General features: G+C 44.6%; 1 protein-coding gene across 1 annotated transcript in view; it reads left to right on the top strand.

Annotated features, from left to right (window-relative positions):
• Positions 1–23,807, top strand: part of LOC120064851 (potassium voltage-gated channel subfamily KQT member 2-like) — an 86,302-nt gene that overhangs the window by 29,548 nt on the left and 32,947 nt on the right. The window contains exons 2-5 of the mRNA XM_039015444.1: positions 2,363–2,453; positions 2,839–2,965; positions 4,516–4,691; positions 8,463–8,588. Coding sequence (XP_038871372.1) covers positions 2,363–2,453; positions 2,839–2,965; positions 4,516–4,691; positions 8,463–8,588 — 520 coding nt within the window. The remainder of the gene's footprint in view (positions 1–2,362; positions 2,454–2,838; positions 2,966–4,515; positions 4,692–8,462; positions 8,589–23,807) is intronic.

Below are 23,807 nucleotides of genomic sequence, written 5' to 3'. Positions count from 1 at the left end.
TGTGAACTATCACTTTAACTATCTTTTTTATTTTATTGAACCTTTGTTTAACCACGAAGTCTCATTGACTCAGAAAAGAGCAGAGGGAGCACCCCCCTATCCACATCGACGGGACCGCAGTGGAGTTCCTCGACGTACACATCACTGACAAACTGAAATGGTCCACCCACACAGAAGAAGGCACAACAGCGCCTCTTCAACCTCAGGAGGCTGAAGAAATGTGGTTGACACCTAAAACCCTCCCAAACCTTTCCAGATGCACAATTGAGAGCATCCTGTCGGGCTGTATCACCGCCTAGTACGACAACTGTACCGCCCGCAACCGCAGGGCTCTCCAGAGGGTGGTGCGGTCTGCCCAACGCATCACAGGGGGCAAACTACCTGCCTTCCAGGACACCTAACCTACAGCACCCGATGTCACAGGAAGGCCAAAAAGATCCTGAAGGACAACAACCACCTGATCCACTGCCTGTTCACTCCACTATCATCCAGAAGGCGAGGTCAGTAAAGGGGCATCAAAGCTGGGACCGAGAGACTGAAAAACAGCTTCTATCTCAATGCCATCAGACTGTTAAATAGCCATCACTAGCACCCTAGAGACTTCTGCTCTATATACATATACTTGAAATCACTTGCCACCTTAATAATGGAACACTAGTCATTTTAATAATGTTTACATATTTTGCAATACTCATCTCATATGTATATACTGTATTCTATTCTATTCTACTGTATTTTAGTCTATGCCGCTCCGACATTGCTCGTCCAAATATTTATATATTCTTAATTCCATTCATTTAATTTGTGTGTATTGTGTGTATTGTTGTGAAATTGTTAGATATTACTTGTTAGATATTACTGCACTGTTGGAGCTAGAATAAAATGTGATTGGATTTGAAGTCAGAAGACCTCTTTCCTTAGGGAGACACCACAATGCTGTGTTGTAGTACTCTGGAAATAGCAATACTGTCTTCAATAAAAAAAATCGAATTTTCTTTCGCCTTTTCCTATTATCTCACTTCCTGTTCTAGAATTTCCTCATCTCCCCCTCGCCGCAACTCCAACCTTCGCACCTCTGTCTGCTATAACACTTCTGTCTACTATAACATCTGTCTACTATAACATCTGTCCACTGTAACATCTCTGTCTACTGTAACATCTGTCTACTATAACATCTGTCTACTATAATGTCTCTATCTACTACAACATCTGTCTAATGTAACGTCTCTGTCTACTATAACATTTCTGTCTACTATAACATCTATGTCTACTATAACATCTCTGTCTACTATATCATCGCTGTCTACTATATCATCGCTGTCTACTATAACATATCTGTCTACTATAAAATCTCTGTCTACTGTAACATCTCTGTCTACTATAACATATCTGTCTACTATAACATCTCTGTCTACTATAACATATCTGTCTACTATAACATCTCTGTCTACTGTAACATCTCTGTCTACTATATCATCTCTGTCTACTATACCATATCTGTCTACTATAACATCTCTGTCTACTGTAACATCTCTGTCTACTATAACATATCTGTCTACTATAACATCTCTGTCTACTGTAACATCTCTGTCTACTATAACATATCTGTCTACTATAACATCTCTGTCTACTGTAACATCTCTGTCTACTATAACATCTCTGTCTACTATAACATATCTGTCTACTATAACATCTCTGTCTACTATAACATCTCTGTCTACTATAACATCTCTGTCTACTGTAACATCTCTGTCTACTATAACATCTCTGTCTACTATAACATATCTGTCTACTATAACATCTCTGTCTACTGTAACATCTCTGTCTACTATAACATATCTGTCTACTATAACATCGCTGTCTACTATAACATCAAGGCCTAATACGCATCATTTCAACCTGTGTAACCAAGCATTTCGCTACACTCGCATTAACATCTGCTAATCATGTGTACAGTATGTGACCAATAAAATTTGATTTGATTTGACCAAAGAGTGAAAAATCTGTTAATAAGTTTCCTTTTCCCCTTCTCCCCAGCTCTGATACAGTATATTGGACTGAAACCCTCTTGGGTTCCTAAGCAGCTACACAGTCAGACTAATTTCCTGCATGGCCTGCAAAATCCCATATGTCTCTTTATGGCTTGGGAGGGATACAGTCAGTGGACCTCAGCAATTCCAGATTAATCAATTGAATTTGTGAAGGAGCCACTGAAACCCCAGCAGACCTCTGTGTGTGAAATTGGAATTACTTGCAGATCGATTGTCTTGCCTGCGATATATGGGGGTACTTATAGTGATTATCGGTGGAGAAGGAAACTGTTTATAATTGAACATGTTATCTCTTATCTTGTTATCCACAGTTTTGTGCTGGTCTTCTCCTGTCTGGTCCTCTCTGTGTTTTCCACCATTAAGGAGTATGAGAAGAGTTCTGAAGATGCCTTGTATATACTGGTAGGCACTTTGGTTCACACTTACATGACGCGTATCAGTAGCATGCCATTTGCACATATGTAGACAATGGTTTTGTGCTGGAGATAATGAATATGAGGTTGAAAAGTGGTGGAATAACGCTTTAAGTCTGGAGAAACACGGCATGTGCCGGCTGTTCATAATATAACCAATTCACACTGTAAGAAAATAGTTGCTAATTGTCTCTCTCAGTTCTGACTATATACACATACTATATGAATCATTTTCTTCTAATTTCCTTAGTTTTGGGGTACCAAACTTTCACAATATATCCATATTATCTTTGCAAAACCATTATGATAATATCAGCATTATGTGCTTTATGAATGCCTCTGTGATGTAACAGGAAGCCTTTGTCCCTTAACAGGAAATAGTCACCATCGTGGTGTTCGGCGTGGAGTACATAGTGAGGATATGGGCCGCCGGATGCTGCTGCAGATACAGAGGATGGAGGGGCCGTCTGAAATTCGCCCGCAAGCCCTTCTGCGTGATCGGTGAGTTCGACCGCGACTGCGCCTGTGGTCTTCTCTGTGTCACTGCGTGCCTGGTCTCTGTCATCAGTGAGATACAACTGTCCGGCAGCAGTCACCTAAGTGGCCTGCATTTGGTCATTCGTTCTATGGACTGTTTTATCTTCTGCTCAATTTAGGCCGAATATACCCATACTTCTTCCTTCCCCTCCGCCCCCAAAACAGATTTGTAGTGATTGTTCTGGCACAAAGTGGCCACCATGTATTATCGAGGTGGCTGCTGGCTGTAGTTGGTGGTGCTTCATCAAATCCTTCCAAACAGTACCTATGGCTAGCACCCATCTAACAACTTTTATCCATCAGCAACCTACAGTACTTGAACTCAGGCTGCTGAGGGGAGGACGGCTCATAATAATGTCTGGAACGGAGCTCTGGAATGAAATCAAACACATGGAAACCATGTGTTTGATACCATTCCACTTATTCCACTCCAGCCATTACCACAAGCCCGTTCTCCTCAATTAAGGTGCCACCAACCTCCTGTGACTTGTACCCAATAAACCAGGGATCATCAACTAGATTCAGCCACGGGACGATTTTTTTCTTGAGCGGATGGTCAGGGAAGGTATATTACTGGAAACTTTCCAAGTTTACTAGTAAACTACCAGAATTTTTGTATCTTTCAAGGATTTTATTGTAATCTATCACAAGACATCTAGTTGCCCTTTCGGGTACTTTAGATTATCTCTGGCCCTCTGTGTGGCCTTATCACATGTAAAATATAGAAAATAATGAAATATGATAAAAAATATATATCGAATGATAAATCTGTAAAAGATCTTAAATATAAACCATCAACTTAGTGAATAGCATTTATTTAAAAAATATGGTTTACCTTTATTTATTTTATTTTGTCAATATGTATTTGTTGTCCATGTTTTGGCGTGAAACTGGTGGCAGTTGTGAAAAAAGTCAATAGTTGGAAGAGTTGCAGAGTCTTTTTTTATTTAACCTTTATTTAACTGAATTGAAAATAATACCATTGTTGATTAGATGATTTTTCATTAATTAGACCATATGTTCTATCTACTAAAAACTCATGGACACAGATACATTTTTTTTATACTTTATATAAATAAATAAAAAATTGTTACTCAAGTAAGTTACCAAAGTTACCAAAGTTACGATAGATTGCCATATATTTTCTGGTAATTACCTAAATTACTACCAAATTCCCCAGTTGGGGAACCCCGCAATAAACTGTAGAGAAGTGATGTTTTCAGAGGAACATGGGGTCAGGTTGTGTATTCAACTGTCTCTCTTGAAGATAGAGATCCTTGATTTCCTCACAACTGAATTCTGAATTCAACTCTGTTGTCCATTTATTGTCCATGTAGTTTATATAATCTTAATGTTGATTATTTTGTATGTCCTGTGATATAAATATTTTTAAACATATCGCATACAAATATACATCCAGTACGTGAACAAAAATAAAATAAACGTGTGGAATTAAATACTATATACTTTTTGAATGATTTTGAAAATGTCTGATAAATGTCCGTCTTTCCCAGACGTCATGGTGCTGATTGCATCCATCTCTGTGCTGGCGGCGGGAACCCAGGGGAACGTCTTTGCTACGTCGGCCATCCGGAGTTTGAGGTTCCTGCAGATCCTGCGCATGATCCGGATGGACCGCCGTGGAGGCACCTGGAAACTCCTGGGATCTGTCGTCTACGCTCACAGCAAGGTAATCAAAGACCAGGGCTGGATGGAGTGTGTGTGATTGATTGATCTGATGCTTGTACCTCGCCACCCCAATCTGGCTCCTTGCCCGCATTGCAGCATGTTTCTATAAATCCAATATCTAGATTTGAGCATCCACAGACAAGTCAAGTCAACTAATAGCACATGTCAAATGTATCGATCTAAGTTCATTGATCACACAGCCAGCCGTATGACATTAACACTGTCCCCACCCTCTAACCAGATTGATTGACAGGCGACTTAATAAACAACCATCTGCTGAATAACAACTTCTGGGGACGTTACATTACAGCTCTCAGATTGATCTAATACACCCACAGTACAGAAAACAACTCATCATCAAGCTCTCCACAGGGCGTGCTGTGACCGATCTCGTACCCACTTTAACTAACTAGATGTACCCTCCAATTTATCAAAGGCTCCTGAAGCTTGGCCTGCGTCCCAAATGGCACCCTATGCTCTATGTAATGCACTACTTTTGACCAAGGCCCATAGAGCTCTGGTCAAAAGTAGTGCACTATATAGGAAATAGGGTTCCATTTGGAACACACATTTGGTCTGATAAATGGAGCACTCTCAATGGGGAATAAGAGTGTCTCCCAGTGGTTCCCAGAGTGGCTCCTTAAGTGTCACCCAGTGATGCATAGCAACACAGTCCCCATAGAGAGCCAGGGAGAGGAAGAGCAGAGGGCGGTGGAGTGTCTAATGAGATCTCCTGGTAGAGAAGTATGTCAGGGCAAAATGGATCAGGTCCTGAGTCTGACAGTGCAGAGGCCAAAGCGGCCATGGACTATCGACTCTTATTGGATTTGGCTCGCACACACCGTTACCTGTCTTCTGCCTGCCTGTGAGATGGAACAGCTAGATAGATGTGCAGCCTTGTCGTGTTGCAATATATTAACACTGATAAAGGAAGTGTTTTTCTCCTGCATGTTGATATTTAACGGAGCCTTGGGATTGAACAGAATTCTTTGAGGCAAGAGGTTCTAACTCCACTTGACTGACTTTGCTGAAAGCGACTTTATTTAGGGACATTTGACTTGCAGTCAGTGCATTCATCTTAAGATATCTAGGTGGGACAACCACCATCTTTTTGTGCTATATTTAAATGGTATTTTTATTATAGTTTTTTTTTATCCCAGGCCCCCGTCCCCGCAGGAAATGCCTTTTGGTAGGCCGTCATTGTGAATAAGAATTTGTTCTTCACCGACTTGCCTAGTTAAATAAAGGTTAAATAAAAAATAAAAATAAAATATTAGTCATAGTAAGTTGCTCTGGATAAGAGTGTCTGTTAAATGACTAAAATGTCAAATGTAAATGTAAAAATGTGCTGGTGCTCTGTTTACACTAAATGCATACAGTGCCTTCGGAAAGTATTCAGAGCCCTTGCCTTTTTCCACATTTAGTTATATTACAGCCTTCTTCTAAAATGGATTAAATAAATAAATATCTACACACAATACCCCATAATGACAAAGTGAAAACAGAGCTCCGAGACAGGATTGTGGCGAGGCACAGATCTGAGGAAGGGTACCAAAAACTGTCTGCAGCATTGAAGGTCCCCAAGAACACAGTGGCCTCCATCATTCTTGAATGGAAGAAGTTTGGAAACACCAAGACTTCCTAGAACTGGCTGCCCGGCCAAACTGAGCAATCGGGGGAGAAGGGCCTTGGTCAGGGATGTGACCAAGAACCCAATGGTCACTCTAACAGAACTCTAGAGTTCCTGTGTAGAGATAGGAAAACCTTCCAGAAGGACAACCATCTCTGCAGCACTCCACCATTCAGGCCTTTATGGTAGAGTGACCAGACGGAAGCCACTCCTCAGTAAAAGGCACATGACAGCCCACTTGGAGTTTGCCAAAAGGCACCTAAAGACTCTCAGACCATGAGAAACAAGATTCCCTGTTACGATGAAACCAAGATCGAACCCTTTGGCCGGAATGCCAAGCGTCACGTCTGGAAGAAAAATAGCACCATCCCTACAGTGAAGCATGGTGGTGGCAGCATCATGCTGTGGGGATGTTTTTCAGTGGCAGAGACTGGGAGACTAGTCAGGATTGAGGCAAAGATGAACCGAGCAAAGAACTGAGAGATCCTTGATGAAAACCTGCACCAGAGCGCACATGACCTCTGACTGGGATGAAGGTTCACCTTCCAACAGGACTTCAACCCCATCTAACATCTCCGTTGAGACCTGAATATATCTGTGCAGCAACGCTCCCTGTCCAACCTGACAGAGCTTGAGAGGATCTGCAGAGAAGAATGGGAGCTTGTAGCGTCATACCCAAGAAGACTCGAGGCTGTAATCGCTGCCAAAGGTGCTTCAACAAAGTACTGAGTAAAGGGCCTGAATACTTATGTAAATGTGATATTTAAGTTTTTTTTAAATATAAATTAGCAAACATTTCTAAAAACCTGTTTTCACTTAGTCATTATGTGGTATTGTGTGTAGATTGATGAAGAAAAAAAACGATTTAATCAATTTTAGAATAAGGCTGCAACCTAACAAAATGTGGAACAAGTCAAGGGGTCTGAATACTTTCAGAAGGCACTGTATGGTAGATAATATGCATTTGGCAGTACGTCGAATCGGCCTCACAACTGCAGACCACGTGTAACCACGCCAGCCCAGGACCTTCACATTCAGCTTCTTCACCTGCGGGATCATCTGAGACCAGCTATCCAGAATATTTCTGTCTGTAATATAGCCCTTTTGTGGTGAAAAAGAAATATAGCCCTCCCAGGCCCACCCATGGCGTCGCTGCCCAGTAATGTGAAATCAATAGATTAGGGCTTAATTTATTTATTTAAATTGACTGATTTCCTTAAATGAACTGTAACTCTGTAAAATCATTGACATGTTGCTTTTATATTTTTGTTCAGTAATAGTTGAGTTACCTAAAGTTACTTTGAAAAAGTAGTTCACTACATCCAAACTACTTGGTGAAGAATTATCATATCTAAATCTGAAATGTCATAGGCTACAAATTACAAGAACAGATCTGGAGTCAGATGTTAACAGAATGTGTCATTTAACCTATTAAACAGAAAAACTAAGTTTCAAGTGAGAATTGGGCCGGTCTGATGCTGAAACAGGCAATTATTGCCTAACCATATTTCATTTTTTGTAAACAAAAGTAGTGTGTAGTTCCAGTAGTACACCACTTCATGATAAAGTAAGTAACTACTGAAAACACTACCAAGATTTGAATTTAGTTCAACTACCACCAAGCTACTGCAAAATGTATTTAAATTACTAGTTGAATTACATGTAGATCACTAGTCCCTAACACTGGTAACCATACTCACCTCCTCTAGTTTCATACTTTTTGCATCTGCCCATTAGAGAGCCCAATTTTGGGGTGGCAGGTAGCCTAGTGGTTAGAACGTTGAGCCAGTCACCAAAAGGTTGCTGGATTGAATCCTCGAGCTGACAAGGTAAAAATCTGTCATTCTGCCCCTGAACAAGGCAGTTAACCCACTGATCCCCGGTAGGCCGTCATTGTAAAATAAGAATTTGTTCTTAACGGACTTGCCTAGTTAAATAAAGGTTAAAAAAAATAAATGCAATACTTTTTTATTTGTACTTTGCTCATAAAATACATATGCAAATAGCTGGCATCTATTCATTTAATAAAGCAAGTTTCCTCTCAAAGGTAAATTTGCTTCGATACTCTGATCTTGAAATCAATATGCAGTAGTTGCATTGTTTTCATTTCTTTCTGACACTTTGATCTTTTACTTTTTTCAGGAGCTGATAACGGCGTGGTACATCGGCTTCCTCTGCCTCATCCTGGCGTCTTTCCTGGTCTACCTGGCAGAAAAGGAGGACAACGACCAGTTTGAGACCTACGCAGACGCACTGTGGTGGGGCCTGGTAAGTCACTCAGTCTGGTTCCACATGTCCTTTCAAACCCCACCCAGCGGTTGCTGATAGGAGAATGTATGTCCCCACAAAACACTCAGCAGGTTACTGATAGGAGAATGTATGTCCCCAAAAAACACTCAGCGGTTGCAGATAGGAGAATGTATGTCCCCACAAAACACTCAGCAGGTTGCTAATAGGAGAATGTATGTCCCCACAAAACACTCAGCGGGTTACTGATAGGAGAATGTATGTCCCCACAAAACACTCAGGAGGTTGCTGATAGGAGAATGTATGTCCCCACAAAACACTCAGCGGGTTACTAATAGGAGAATGTATGTCCCCACAAAACACTCAGCGGTTGCAGATAGGAGAATGTATGTCCCCACAAAACACTCAGCAGGTTGCTAATAGGAGAATGTATGTCCCCACAAAACACTCAGCGGTTGCTGATAGGAGAATGTATGTCCCCACAAAACACTCAGCGGGTTGCTAATAGGAGAATGTATGTCCCCACAAAACACTCAGCGGTTGCTGATAGGAGAATGTATGTCCCCACAAAACACTCAGCGGGTTGCTAATAGGAGAATGTATGTCCCCACAAAACACTCAGCGGTTGCTGATAGGAGAATGTATGTCCCCACAAAACACTCAGCGGGTTGCTAATAGGAGAATGTATGTCCCCACAAAACACTCAGCGGTTGCTGATAGGAGAATGTATGTCCCCACAAAACGCTCAGCGGTTGCAGATAGGAGAATGTATGTCCCCACAAAACACTCAGCGGTTGCTGATAGGAGAATGTATGTCCCCACAAAACACTCAGCGGGTTGCTAATAGGAGAATGTATGTCCCCACAAAACACTCAGCGGTTGCTGATAGGAGAATGTATGTCCCCACAAAACGCTCAGCGGTTGCAGATAGGAGAATGTATGTCCCCACAAAACACTCAGCGGTTGCAGATAGGAGAATGTATGTCCCCACAAAACACTCAGCGGTTGCAGATAGGAGAATGTATGTCCCCACAAAACACTCAGCGGTTGCAGATAGGAGAATGTATGTCCCCACAAAACACTCAGCGGTTGCTGATAGGAGAATGTATGTCCCCACAAAACACTCAGCAGTTGCTAATAGGAGAATGTATGTCCCCACAAAACACTCAGCGGTTGCTGATAGGAGAATGTATGTCCCCACAAAACACTCAGCGGGTTGCTAATAGGAGAATGTATGTCCCCACAAAACACTCAGCGGTTGCTGATAGGAGAATGTATGTCCCCACAAAACACTCAGCGGGTTACTAATAGGAGAATGTATGTCCCCACAAAACACTCAGCGGTTGCAGATAGGAGAATGTATGTCCCCACAAAACACTCAGCGGTTGCAGATAGGGGAATGTATGTCCCCACATAACACTCAGCGGTTGCAGATAGGAGAATGTATGTCCCCACAAAACACTCAGCGGTTGCAGATAGGAGAATGTATGTCCCCACAAAACACTCAGCGGTTGCAGATAGGAGAATGTATGTCCCCACAAAACACTCAGCGGTTGCAGATAGGAGAATGTATGTCCCCACAAAACACTCAGCGGTTGCAGATAGGAGAATGTATGTCCCCACAAAACACTCAGCGGTTGCAGATAGGAGAATGTATGTCCCCACAAAACACTCAGCGGTTGCAGATAGGAGAATGTATGTCCCCACAAAACACTCAGCGGTTGCTGATAGGAGAATGTATGTCCCCACAAAACACTCAGCGGGTTACTAATAGGAGAATGTATGTCGCCACAAAACACTCAGCGGTTGCAGATAGGAGAATGTATGTCCCCACAAAACACTCAGCGGGTTACTAATAGGAGAATGTCTGTCCCCACAAAACACTCAGCGGTTGCAGATAGGAGAATATATGTCCCCACAAAACACTCAGCGGTTGCAGATAGGAGAATGTATGTCCCCACAAAACACTCAGCGGGTTGCAGATAGGAGAATGTATGTCCCCACAAAACACTCAGCAGGTTGCTGATAGGAGAATGTATGTCCCCACAAAACACTCAGCGGTTGCTGATAGGAGAATGTATGTCCCCACAAAACACTCAGCGGTTGCTGATAGGAGAATGTATGTCCCCACAAAACACTCAGCGGTTGCAGATAGGAGAATGTATGTCCCCACAAAACACTCAGCGGTTGCAGATAGGAGAATGTATGTCCCCACAAAACACTCAGCGGTTGCAGATAGGAGAATGTATGTCCCCACAAAACACTCAGCGGTTGCTGATAGGAGAATGTATGTCCCCACAAAACACTCAGCGGGTTACTAATAGGAGAATGTATGTCCCCACAAAACACTCAGCAGGTTGCTGATAGGAGAATGTATGTCCCCACAAAACACTCAGCGGTTGCTGATAGGAGAATGTATGTCCCCACAAAACACTCAGCGGGTTACTAATAGGAGAATGTATGTCCCCACAAAACACTCAGCAGGTTGCTGATAGGAGAATGTATGTCCCCACAAAACACTCAGCGGGTTACTAATAGGAGAATGTATGTCCCCACAAAACACTCAGCGGTTGCAGATAGGAGAATGTATGTCCCCACAAAACACTCAGCGGTTGCAGATAGGAGAATGTATGTCCCCACAAAACACTCAGCGGTTGCTGATAGGAGAATGTCTGTCCTCACAAAACACTCAGCAGGTTGCAGATAGGAGAATGTATGTCCACACAAAACACTCAGCGGGTTACTGATAGGAGAATGTATGTCCCCACAAAACACTCAGCGGTTGCAGATGGGACAATGTATGTCCCCACAAAACACTCAGCGGTTGCTGATAGGAGAATGTATGTCCCCACAAAACACTCAGCGGTTGCTGATAGGAGAATGTATGTCCCCACAAAACACTCAGCAGGTTGCTAATAGGAGAATGTATGTCCCCACAAAACACTCAGCGGTTGCTGATAGGAGAATGTATGTCCCCACAAAACACTCAGCGGGTTGCTAATAGGAGAATGTATGTCCTCACAAAACACTCAGCGGTTACTGATAGGAGAATGTATGTCCCCACAAAACACTCAGGAGGTTGCTGATAGGAGAATGTATGTCCCCACAAAACACTCAGCGGGTTACTAATAGGAGAATGTATGTCCCCACAAAACACTCAGCGGTTGCAGATAGGAGAATGTATGTCCCCACAAAACACTCAGCAGGTTGCTAATAGGAGAATGTATGTCCCCACAAAACACTCAGCGGTTGCTGATAGGAGAATGTATGTCCCCACAAAACACTCAGCGGGTTGCTAATAGGAGAATGTATGTCCCCACAAAACACTCAGCGGTTGCTGATAGGAGAATGTATGTCCCCACAAAACGCTCAGCGGTTGCAGATAGGAGAATGTATGTCCCCACAAAACACTCAGCGGTTGCAGATAGGAGAATGTATGTCCCCACAAAACACTCAGCGGTTGCAGATAGGAGAATGTATGTCCCCACAAAACACTCAGCGGTTGCAGATAGGAGAATGTATGTCCCCACAAAACACTCAGCGGTTGCTGATAGGAGAATGTATGTCCCCACAAAACACTCAGCAGTTGCTAATAGGAGAATGTATGTCCCCACAAAACACTCAGCGGTTGCTGATAGGAGAATGTATGTCCCCACAAAACACTCAGCGGGTTGCTAATAGGAGAATGTATGTCCCCACAAAACACTCAGCGGTTGCTGATAGGAGAATGTATGTCCCCACAAAACACTCAGCGGGTTACTAATAGGAGAATGTATGTCCCCACAAAACACTCAGCGGTTGCAGATAGGAGAATGTATGTCCCCACAAAACACTCAGCGGTTGCAGATAGGGGAATGTATGTCCCCACATAACACTCAGCGGTTGCAGATAGGAGAATGTATGTCCCCACAAAACACTCAGCGGTTGCAGATAGGAGAATGTATGTCCCCACAAAACACTCAGCGGTTGCAGATAGGAGAATGTATGTCCCCACAAAACACTCAGCGGTTGCAGATAGGAGAATGTATGTCCCCACAAAACACTCAGCGGTTGCAGATAGGAGAATGTATGTCCCCACAAAACACTCAGCGGTTGCAGATAGGAGAATGTATGTCCCCACAAAACACTCAGCGGTTGCAGATAGGAGAATGTATGTCCCCACAAAACACTCAGCGGTTGCTGATAGGAGAATGTATGTCCCCACAAAACACTCAGCGGGTTACTAATAGGAGAATGTATGTCCCCACAAAACACTCAGCGGTTGCAGATAGGAGAATGTATGTCCCCACAAAACACTCAGCGGGTTACTAATAGGAGAATGTCTGTCCCCACAAAACACTCAGCGGTTGCAGATAGGAGAATATATGTTCCCACAAAACACTCAGCGGTTGCAGATAGGAGAATGTATGTCCCCACAAAACACTCAGCGGTTGCTGATAGGAGAATGTATGTCCCCACAAAACACTCAGCGGGTTGCAGATAGGAGAATGTATGTCCCCACAAAACACTCAGCGGTTGCAGATAGGAGAATGTATGTCCCCACAAAACACTCAGTGGGTTGCTAATAGGAGAATGTATGTCCCCACAAAACACTCAGCGGGTTACTGATAGGAGAATGTATGTCCCCACAAAACACTCAGGAGGTTGCTGATAGGAGAATGTATGTCCCCACAAAACACTCAGCGGGTTACTAATAGGAGAATGTATGTCCCCACAAAACACTCAGCGGTTGCAGATAGGAGAATGTATGTCCCCACAAAACACTCAGCAGGTTGCTAATAGGAGAATGTATGTCCCCACAAAACACTCAGCGGTTGCTGATAGGAGAATGTATGTCCCCACAAAACACTCAGCGGGTTGCTAATAGGAGAATGTATGTCCCCACAAAACAATCAGCGGTTGCTGATAGGAGAATGTATGTCCCCACAAAACACTCAGCGGGTTACTAATAGGAGAATGTATGTCCCCACAAAACACTCAGCGGTTGCAGATAGGAGAATGTATGTCCCCACAAAACACTCAGCGGTTGCAGATAGGGGAATGTATGTCCCCACATAACACTCAGCGGTTGCAGATAGGAGAATGTATGTCCCCACAAAACACTCAGCGGTTGCAGATAGGAGAATGTATGTCCCCACAAAACACTCAGCGGTTGCAGATAGGAGAATGTATGTCCCCACAAAACACTCAGCGGTTGCAGATAGGAGAATGTATGTCCCCACAAAACACTCAGCGGTTGCAGATAGCAGAATGTATGTCCCCACAAAACACTCAGCGGTTGCAGATAGGAGAATGTATGTCCCCACAAAACACTCAGCGGTTGCAGATAGGAGAATGTATGTCCCCACAAAACACTCAGCGGTTGCTGATAGGAGAATGTATGTCCCCACAAAACACTCAGCGGGTTACTAATAGGAGAATGTATGTCCCCACAAAACACTCAGCGGTTGCAGATAGGAGAATGTATGTCCCCACAAAACACTCAGCGGGTTACTAATAGGAGAATGTCTGTCCCCACAAAACACTCAGCGGTTGCAGATAGGAGAATATATGTCCCCACAAAACACTCAGCGGTTGCAGATAGGAGAATGTATGTCCCCACAAAACACTCAGCGGTTGCTGATAGGAGAATGTATGTCCCCACAAAACACTCAGCGGGTTGCAGATAGGAGAATGTATGTCCCCACATAACACTCAGCGGTTGCAGATAGGAGAATGTATGTCCCCACAAAACACTCAGCGGGTTACTAATAGGAGAATGTATGTCCCCACAAAACACTCAGCGGTTGCAGATAGGAGAATGTATGTCCCCACAAAACACTCAGCGGGTTGCTAATAGGAGAATGTATGTCCCCACAAAACACTCAGCGGGTTACTGATAGGAGAATGTATGTCCCCACAAAACACTCAGGAGGTTGCTGATAGGAGAATGTATGTCCCCACAAAACACTCAGCGGGTTACTAATAGGAGAATGTATGTCCCCACAAAACACTCAGCGGTTGCAGATAGGAGAATGTATGTCCCCACAAAACACTCAGCAGGTTGCTAATAGGAGAATGTATGTCCCCACAAAACACTCAGCGGTTGCTGATAGGAGAATGTATGTCCCCACAAAACACTCAGCGGGTTGCTAATAGGAGAATGTATGTCCCCACAAAACACTCAGCGGTTGCTGATAGGAGAATGTATGTCCCCACAAAACGCTCAGCGGTTGCAGATAGGAGAATGTATGTCCCCACAAAACACTCAGCGGTTGCAGATAGGAGAATGTATGTCCCCACAAAACACTCAGCGGTTGCAGATAGGAGAATGTATGTCCCCACAAAACACTCAGCGGTTGCAGATAGGAGAATGTATGTCCCCACAAAACACTCAGCGGTTGCTGATAGGAGAATGTATGTCCCCACAAAACACTCAGCAGTTGCTAATAGGAGAATGTATGTCCCCACAAAACACTCAGCGGTTGCTGATAGGAGAATGTATGTCCCCACAAAACACTCAGCGGGTTGCTAATAGGAGAATGTATGTCCCCACAAAACACTCAGCGGTTGCTGATAGGAGAATGTATGTCCCCACAAAACACTCAGCGGGTTACTAATAGGAGAATGTATGTCCCCACAAAACACTCAGCGGTTGTAGATAGGAGAATGTATGTCCCCACAAAACACTCAGCGGTTGCAGATAGGGGAATGTATGTCCCCACATAACACTCAGCGGTTGCAGATAGGAGAATGTATGTCCCCACAAAACACTCAGCGGTTGCAGATAGGAGAATCTATGTCCCCACAAAACACTCAGCGGTTGCAGATAGGAGAATGTATGTCCCCACAAAACACTCAGCGGTTGCAGATAGGAGAATGTATGTCCCCACAAAACACTCAGCGGTTGCAGATAGGAGAATGTATGTCCCCACAAAACACTCAGCGGTTGCAGATAGGAGAATGTATGTCCCCACAAAACACTCAGCGGTTGCAGATAGGAGAATGTATGTCCCCACAAAACACTCAGCGGTTGCTGATAGGAGAATGTATGTCCCCACAAAACACTCAGCGGGTTACTAATAGGAGAATGTATGTCCCCACAAAACACTCAGCGGTTGCAGATAGGAGAATGTATGTCCCCACAAAACACTCAGCGGGTTACTAATAGGAGAATGTCTGTCCCCACAAAACACTCAGCGGTTAGTGATAGGAGAATATATGTCCCCACAAAACACTCAGTGGTTGCAGATAGGAGAATGTATGTCCCCACAAAACACTCAGCGGTTGCTGATAGGAGAATGTATGTCCCCACAAAACACTCAGCGGGTTGCAGATAGGAGAATGTATGTCCCCACAAAACACTCAGCAGGTTGCTGATAGGAGAATGTATGTCCCCACAAAACACTCAGCGGTTGCTGATAGGAGAATGTATGTCCCCACAAAACACTCAGCGGTTGCTGATAGGAGAATGTATGTCCCCACAAAACACTCAGCGGTTGCAGATAGGAGAATGTATGTCCCCACAAAACACTCAGCGGTTGCAGATAGGAGAATGTATGTCCCCACAAAACACTCAGCGGTTGCAGATAGGAGAATGTATGTCCCCACAAAACACTCAGCGGTTGCTGATAGGAGAATGTATGTCCCCACAAAACACTCAGCGGGTTACTAATAGGAGAATGTATGTCCCCACAAAACACTCAGCAGGTTGCTGATAGGAGAATGTATGTCCCCACAAAACACTCAGCGGTTGCTGATAGGAGAATGTATGTCCCCACAAAACACTCAGCGGGTTACTAATAGGAGAATGTATGTCCCCACAAAACACTCAGCAGGTTGCTGATAGGAGAATGTATGTCCCCACAAAACACTCAGCGGGTTACTAATAGGAGAATGTATGTCCCCACAAAACACTCAGCGGTTGCAGATAGGAGAATGTATGTCCCCACAAAACACTCAGCGGTTGCAGATAGGAGAATGTATGTCCCCACAAAACACTCAGCGGTTGCTGATAGGAGAATGTCTGTCCTCACAAAACACTCAGCAGGTTGCAGATAGGAGAATGTATGTCCACACAAAACACTCAGCGGGTTACTGATAGGAGAATGTATGTCCCCACAAAACACTCAGCGGTTGCAGATAGGACAATGTATGTCCCCACAAAACACTCAGCGGTTGCTGATAGGAGAATGTATGTCCCCACAAAACACTCAGCGGTTGCTGATAGGAGAATGTATGTCGCCACAAAACACTCAGCAGGTTGCTAATAGGAGAATGTATGTCCCCACAAAACACTCAGCGGTTGCTGATAGGAGAATGTATGTCCCCACAAAACACTCAGCGGGTTGCTAATAGGAGAATGTATGTCCCCACAAAACACTCAGCGGTTGCTGATAGGAGAATGTATGTCCCCACAAAACACTCAGCGGTTGCAGATAGGAGAATGTATGTCCCCACAAAACACTCAGCGGTTGCAGATAGGAGAATGTATGTCCCCACAAAACACTCAGCGGTTGCAGATAGGAGAATGTATGCCCCCACAAAACACTCAGCGGTTGCAGATAGGAGAATGTATGTCCCCACAAAACACTCAGCGGTTGCAGATAGGAGAATGTATGTCCCCACAAAACACTCAGCGGTTGCAGATAGGAGAATGTATGTCCCCACAAAACACTCAGCGGTTGCTGATCGGAGAATGTATGTCCCCACAAAACACTCAGCGGTTGCAGATAGGAGAATGTATGTCCCCACAAAACACTCAGCGGTTGCTGATAGGAGAATGTATGTCCCCACAAAACACTCAGCGGGTTACTAATAGGAGAATGTATGTCCCCACAAAACACTCAGCGGTTGCAGATAGGAGAATGTATGTCCCCACAAAACACTCAGCGGGTTACTAATAGGAGAATGTCTGTCCCCACAAAACACTCAGCGGTTGCAGATAGGAGAATATATGTTCCCACAAAACACTCAGCGGTTGCAGATAGGAGAATGTATGTCCCCACAAAACACTCAGCGGTTGCTGATAGGAGAATGTATGTCCCCACAAAACACTCAGCGGGTTGCAGATAGGAGAATGTATGTCCCCACAAAACACTCAGCGGTTGCAGATAGGAGAATGTATGTCCCCACAAAACACTCAGTGGGTTGCTAATAGGAGAATGTATGTCCCCACAAAACACTCAGCGGGTTACTGATAGGAGAATGTATGTCCCCACAAAACACTCAGGAGGTTGCTGATAGGAGAATGTATGTCCCCACAAAACACTCAGCGGGTTACTAATAGGAGAATGTATGTCCCCACAAAACACTCAGCGGTTGCAGATAGGAGAATGTATGTCCCCACAAAACACTCAGCAGGTTGCTAATAGGAGAATGTATGTCCCCACAAAACACTCAGCGGTTGCTGATAGGAGAATGTATGTCCCCACAAAACACTCAGCGGGTTGCTAATAGGAGAATGTATGTCCCCACAAAACACTCAGCGGTTGCTGATAGGAGAATGTATGTCCCCACAAAACACTCAGCGGGTTACTAATAGGAGAATGTATGTCCCCACAAAACACTCAGCGGTTGCAGATAGGAGAATGTATGTCCCCACAAAACACTCAGCGGTTGCAGATAGGGGAATGTATGTCCCCACATAACACTCAGCGGTTGCAGATAGGAGAATGTATGTCCCCACAAAACACTCAGCGGTTGCAGATAGGAGAATGTATGTCCCCACAAAACACTCAGCGGTTGCAGATAGGAGAATGTATGTCCCCACAAAACACTCAGCGGTTGCAGATAGGAGAATGTATGTCCCCACAAAACACTCAGCGGTTGCAGATAGCAGAATGTATGTCCCCACAAAACACTCAGCGGTTGCAGATAGGAGAATGTATGTCCCCACAAAACACTCAGCAGTTGCAGATAGGAGAATGTATGTCCCCACAAAACACTCAGCGGTTGCTGATAGGAGAATGTATGTCCCCACAAAACACTCAGCGGGTTACTAATAGGAGAATGTATGTCCCCACAAAACACTCAGCGGTTGCAGATAGGAGAATGTATGTCCCCACAAAAACACTCAGCGGGTTACTAATAGGAGAATGTCTGTCCCCACAAAACACTCAGCGGTTGCAGATAGGAGAATATATGTCCCCACAAAACACTCAGCGGTTGCAGATAGGAGAATGTATGTCCCCACAAAACACTCAGCGGTTGCTGATAGGAGAATGTATGTCCCCACAAAACACTCAGCGGGTTGCAGATAGGAGAATGTATGTCCCCACATAACACTCAGCGGTTGCAGATAGGAGAATGTATGTCCCCACAAAACACTCAGCGGTTACTAATAGGAGAATGTATGTCCCCACAAAACACTCAGCGGTTGCAGATAGGAGAATGTATGTCCCCACAAAACACTCAAGCGTGTGCTAATAGGAGAATGTATGTCCCCACAAAACACTCAGCGGGTTAATGAATAGGAGAATGTATGTCCCCCACAAAAACCACTCAGGAGGTTGCTTGATAGGAGAATGTATGTCCCCACAAAACACTCAGCGGGTTACTAAGTAGAGAATATATGTCCCCCACAAACACTCAGCGGTTGCAGATAGGAGAATGTATGTCCCCCAAAACACTCAGCAGGTTGCTAATAGGAGAATGTATGTCCCCACAAAACACTCAGCGGTTGCTGATAGGAGAATGTATGTCCCCACAAAACACTCAGCGGGTTGCTAATAGGAGAATGTATGTCCCACAAAAACACTCAGCGGTTGCTGATAGGAGAATGTATGTCCCCACAAAACGCTCAGCGGTTGCAGATAGGAGAATGTATGTCCCCACAAAACACTCAGCGGTTGCAGATAGGAGAATGTATGTCCCCACAAAACACTCAGCGTTGCAGATAGGAGAATGTTATTCCCCACAAAAACTCAGCGGTTGCAGATAGGAGAATGTATGTCCCACAAAACACTCAGCGGTTGCTGATAGGAGAATGTATGTCCCCACAAAACACTCAGCAGTTGCTAATAGGAGAATGTATCCCACAAAACACTCAGCGGTTGCTGATAGGAGAATGTATGTCCCCACAAAGTGTTTTGTGGGGACATACATTCTCCTATCAGACCCGCTGAGTTGTTTTGGGGACTACATTCTCCTATTAGCAACCCCTGAGTGTTTTGTGGGACATACATTCCTATCAACCGCTGAGTGTTTTGTGGGGACATACATTCTCCTATTCGAACCGCTGAGTGTTTTGTGGGGACATACATTCTCCTATCTGCAAACGCGCTGAGTGTTTTTTTTTGTTGGGGGACATACATTCTCTATTCAGCAACCGCTGAGTGTTTTTGTGGGGACATACATTCTCCTACTGCAGCAACGCTGAGTGTTTTGTGGGGACATCATTCTCCTATCTGCAACCGCTGAGTGTTTTGTGGGGACATACATTCTCCTATCTGCAACCCGCTGAGTTTTGTGGGGACATACATTCTCCTATCTGCAACCGCTGAGTGTTTTGTGGGGACATACATTCTCCTATGTTTCTGCAACCGCTGATGTTTGTGGGGACATACATTCTCCATCTGCAACCGCTGAGTGTTTGTGTGGGACATACATTCCCTATCAGCAACCGCTGAGTGTTTTGTGGGGACTACCTTCTCCTATCTGACACGCTGAGTGTTTTGGGGGACAATACATTCTCCTATTATAAGCCGCGCTGAGTGTTTTTGGGGACATACATTCTCCTATCGCAACCGCGAGTGTTTTGTGGGGACATACATCTCCTATTAGCAACCCGTGAGTTTTTGTGGACATACATTCTCCTATCGCAACCGCTGAGTGTTTTGTGGGGACATACATTTCTCTATCTGCAACTGCTGAGTGTTTGTGGGACATACATTCTCCTATCAGCAACCGCTGAGTGTTTGTGTGGGACATACATTCTCCTATCTGCAACGCTGAGTGTTTTGTGGGGACATACATTCTCCATCTGCAACCGCTGATGTGTTTTGTGGGGACATACATTCTCCTACTCTGCAACCGCTGAGTGTTTTGTGGGGACATACATTCTCTATCTGCAACCGCTGAGGTTTGTGGGGACAATACATTCTCTATCAGCACCGCTGAGTGTTTTGTGGGGACATACATTCTCCTATTAGTCAACCCGCTGAGATGTTTTGTGGGGACATACATTCTCCTATCAGCAACCGCTGAGTGTTTTGTGGGGACATACATTCTCCTATTAGCACCGCTGAGTGTTTTGTGGGGACATACATTCTCCTATCGCAACCGCTGAGTGTTTGTGGGACATACATTCTCCTATTAGAACCCGCTGAGTGTTTTGTGGGACATACATTCTCCTATCAGCAACCCGTGAGTGTTTGTGGGGACATACATTCTCCTATCAGACCCGCTGAGTGTTTGTGGGGACACATTCTCCTATCTGCAACCCGCTGAGTGTTTTGTGGGGACATACATTCTCTATCTGCAAACCGCTGAGTGTTTTGTGGGGGACATACATTTCCTATTAGCAACCCGCTGAGTGTTTTGTGGGGACTACATTCTCCTATCGTGCAACCGCTGACGTGTTTGTGGGGACATACATTCTCCTATCGCAACCCGCTGAGTGTTTTGTGGGGACATACATTCTCCTATCAGCAACCGCTGAGTGTTTTGGGGAACATCATTCTCTATCGCAAACCGCTGAGTGTTTTGTGGGGACATACATTCTCCTATCAGCAACCGCTGAGTGTTTTGTGGGGACATACATTCTCCTATTAGTAACCCTTGAGTGTTTTGTGGGGACATACATTCTCCTATCTGCAAACCGCTGAGTGTTTTTGTGGGGTACATTACAATTCTCCTATAGCAACCCGCTGAGTGTTTTGTGGGGACATACATTCTCCTATCAGAACCGCTGAGTGTTTTGTGGGGACATACATTCTCCTATCTGCTAACTGCTGAGTGTTTTGTGGGGACAATTACATGCTTACTATAGCACCGCTGAGTGTTTGTGGGACATACATTCTCCTATCTGCAACCGCTGAGTGTTTTGTGGGGATACATACATTTCTCCTATCTGCAACCGCTGAGTGTTTTGTGGGGACATACATTCTCCTATCGCAACCGCTGCAGTGTTTTGTGGGACATACATTCTCCTATCTGCAACGCTGAGTGTTTTGTGGGGACAACATTCTCCTATTAGTAACCGCTGAGTGTTTTGTGGGGACATACATTCTCCTATCTGCAACCGCTGAGTGTTTTGTGGGACATACATTCTCCTATTAGGAACCCGCTGAGTGTTTTGTGGGGACATACATTCTCCTATCAGCAACCGCTGAGTGTTTTGTGGGGACATACATTCTCCTATCTGCAACCGCTGAGTGTTTTGTGGGGACATACATTCTCCTATCACAACCGCTGAGTGTTTTGTGGGGACATACATTCTCCTATCTGCAACCGCTGAGTGTTTTGTGGGACATACATCTCCTATCTGCAACCCCTGAGTGTTTTGGTGGGGACATACATTCTCCTATCTGCAACCTCTGAGTGTTTTGTGGGGACATACATTCTCTATCAGCAACGCTGAGTGTGTTGTGGGGACATAACATTCTCCTATTAGCAACCCGCTGAGTGTTTTGTGGGGACATACATTCTCCTATCAGCAACGCTGAGTGTTTTTGTGGGGACATACATTCTCCTATTAGCAACCTTGCTGAGTGTTTTGTGGGACATACATTCTCCTATCAGCAACCGCTGAGTGTTTTGGGGACATACATTCTCCTATCAGCAACCGCTGAGTGTTTGTGGGGACATACATTCTCCTATCTGCAACCGCTGAGTGTTTTGTGGGGACATACATTCTCCTATCAGTAACCGCTGAGTGTTTTTGGTGGACATACATTCTCCTATCTGCAACACGCTGAGTGTTTTGGGGACATGACATTCTCTATCAGCAACCGCTGAGTGTTTTGTGGGGACATACATTCTCCTATCTGCACACCGCTGAGTGTTTTGTGGGGACATACATTTCCTATCTGCAACCGCTGAGTGTTTTGTGGGACATACATTCTCCTATTAGCTAACATCCTGAGTGTTTTGTGGGGACATACATTCTCCTATCCAGCAACCGCTGAGTGTTTTGTGGGGACATACATTCTCCATTAGAACCCGCTGAGTGTTTTGTGGGGACATACATTCTCCTATCAGCAACCCGCTGAGTGTTTTGTGGGGACATACATTCTCCTATCTAGCAACCGCTGAGTGTTTTGTGGGGACACATTCTCCTATTAGTAACCCGCTGAGGTTTTGTGGGGACATACATTCTCCTATCAGCAACACGCTGAGTGTTTTGTGGGGACATACATTTCATCTGCAACCGCGAGTGTTTTGTGGGACTACATTCTCCTATCTGCAACCGCTGAGTGTTTTGTGGGGACATACATTCTCCTATCTAGCACCGCTGAGTGTTTTGTGGGGACATACATTCTCCTATCAGCAACCGCTGAGTGTTTTGTGGGGACATACATTCTCCTATCTGCAAACCGCTGAGTGTTTTGTTGTGGGGACATACATTCTCCTATCTGCAACCCGCTGAGTGTTTTGTGGGACATACATTCTCCTATCGCAACCGCTGAGTGTTTTGTGGGGACATACATTCTCCTATCTGCAACCCTGAGTGTTTTGTGGGGACATAATTCTCCTATCTGCAAACCGCTGAGTGTTTTGTGGGGACAGACCATTCTCCTATTAGTAACCCGCTGAGTGTTTTGTGGGGACATACATTCTCCTATCTGCAACCGCTGAGTGTTTTGTGGGACATACATTCTCCTATAGCAACCCTGAGTGTTTTGTGGGGACATACATTCTCCTATCAGCAACCGTTTGAGTGTTTTGGGGGACATACATTCTCTATCTGCAACCGTAGTGTTTTGTGGGGACATACATTCTCCTATCTGCAACCGCTGAGTGTTTTGTGGGGACATACATTCTCTATCTGCAACCGCTGAGTGTTTTGTGGGGACATACATCTCCTATCTGCAACCGCTGAGTGTTTTGTGGGGACATACATTCTCCTATCTGCAACGCTGAGTGTTTTGTGGGGACATACATTCTCCTATCTGCAACCGCTGAGTGTTTTGTGGGACATACATTCTCCTATTGCAACCGCTGAGTGTTATGTGGGGACATACATTCTCCTATCTAGCAACCCTGAGTGTTTTGTGGGGACATACATTCTCCTATTAGTAACCCGCTGAGTGTTTTGGT

Source organism: Salvelinus namaycush, chromosome 20, assembly GCF_016432855.1.
Source record: "Salvelinus namaycush isolate Seneca chromosome 20, SaNama_1.0, whole genome shotgun sequence".
NCBI classification, from domain to species: Eukaryota; Metazoa; Chordata; class Actinopteri; order Salmoniformes; family Salmonidae; genus Salvelinus; species Salvelinus namaycush.
The sequence above is the reverse complement of the archived record's forward strand: the minus strand, read 5'-3'. Positions and strand labels throughout refer to the sequence as shown.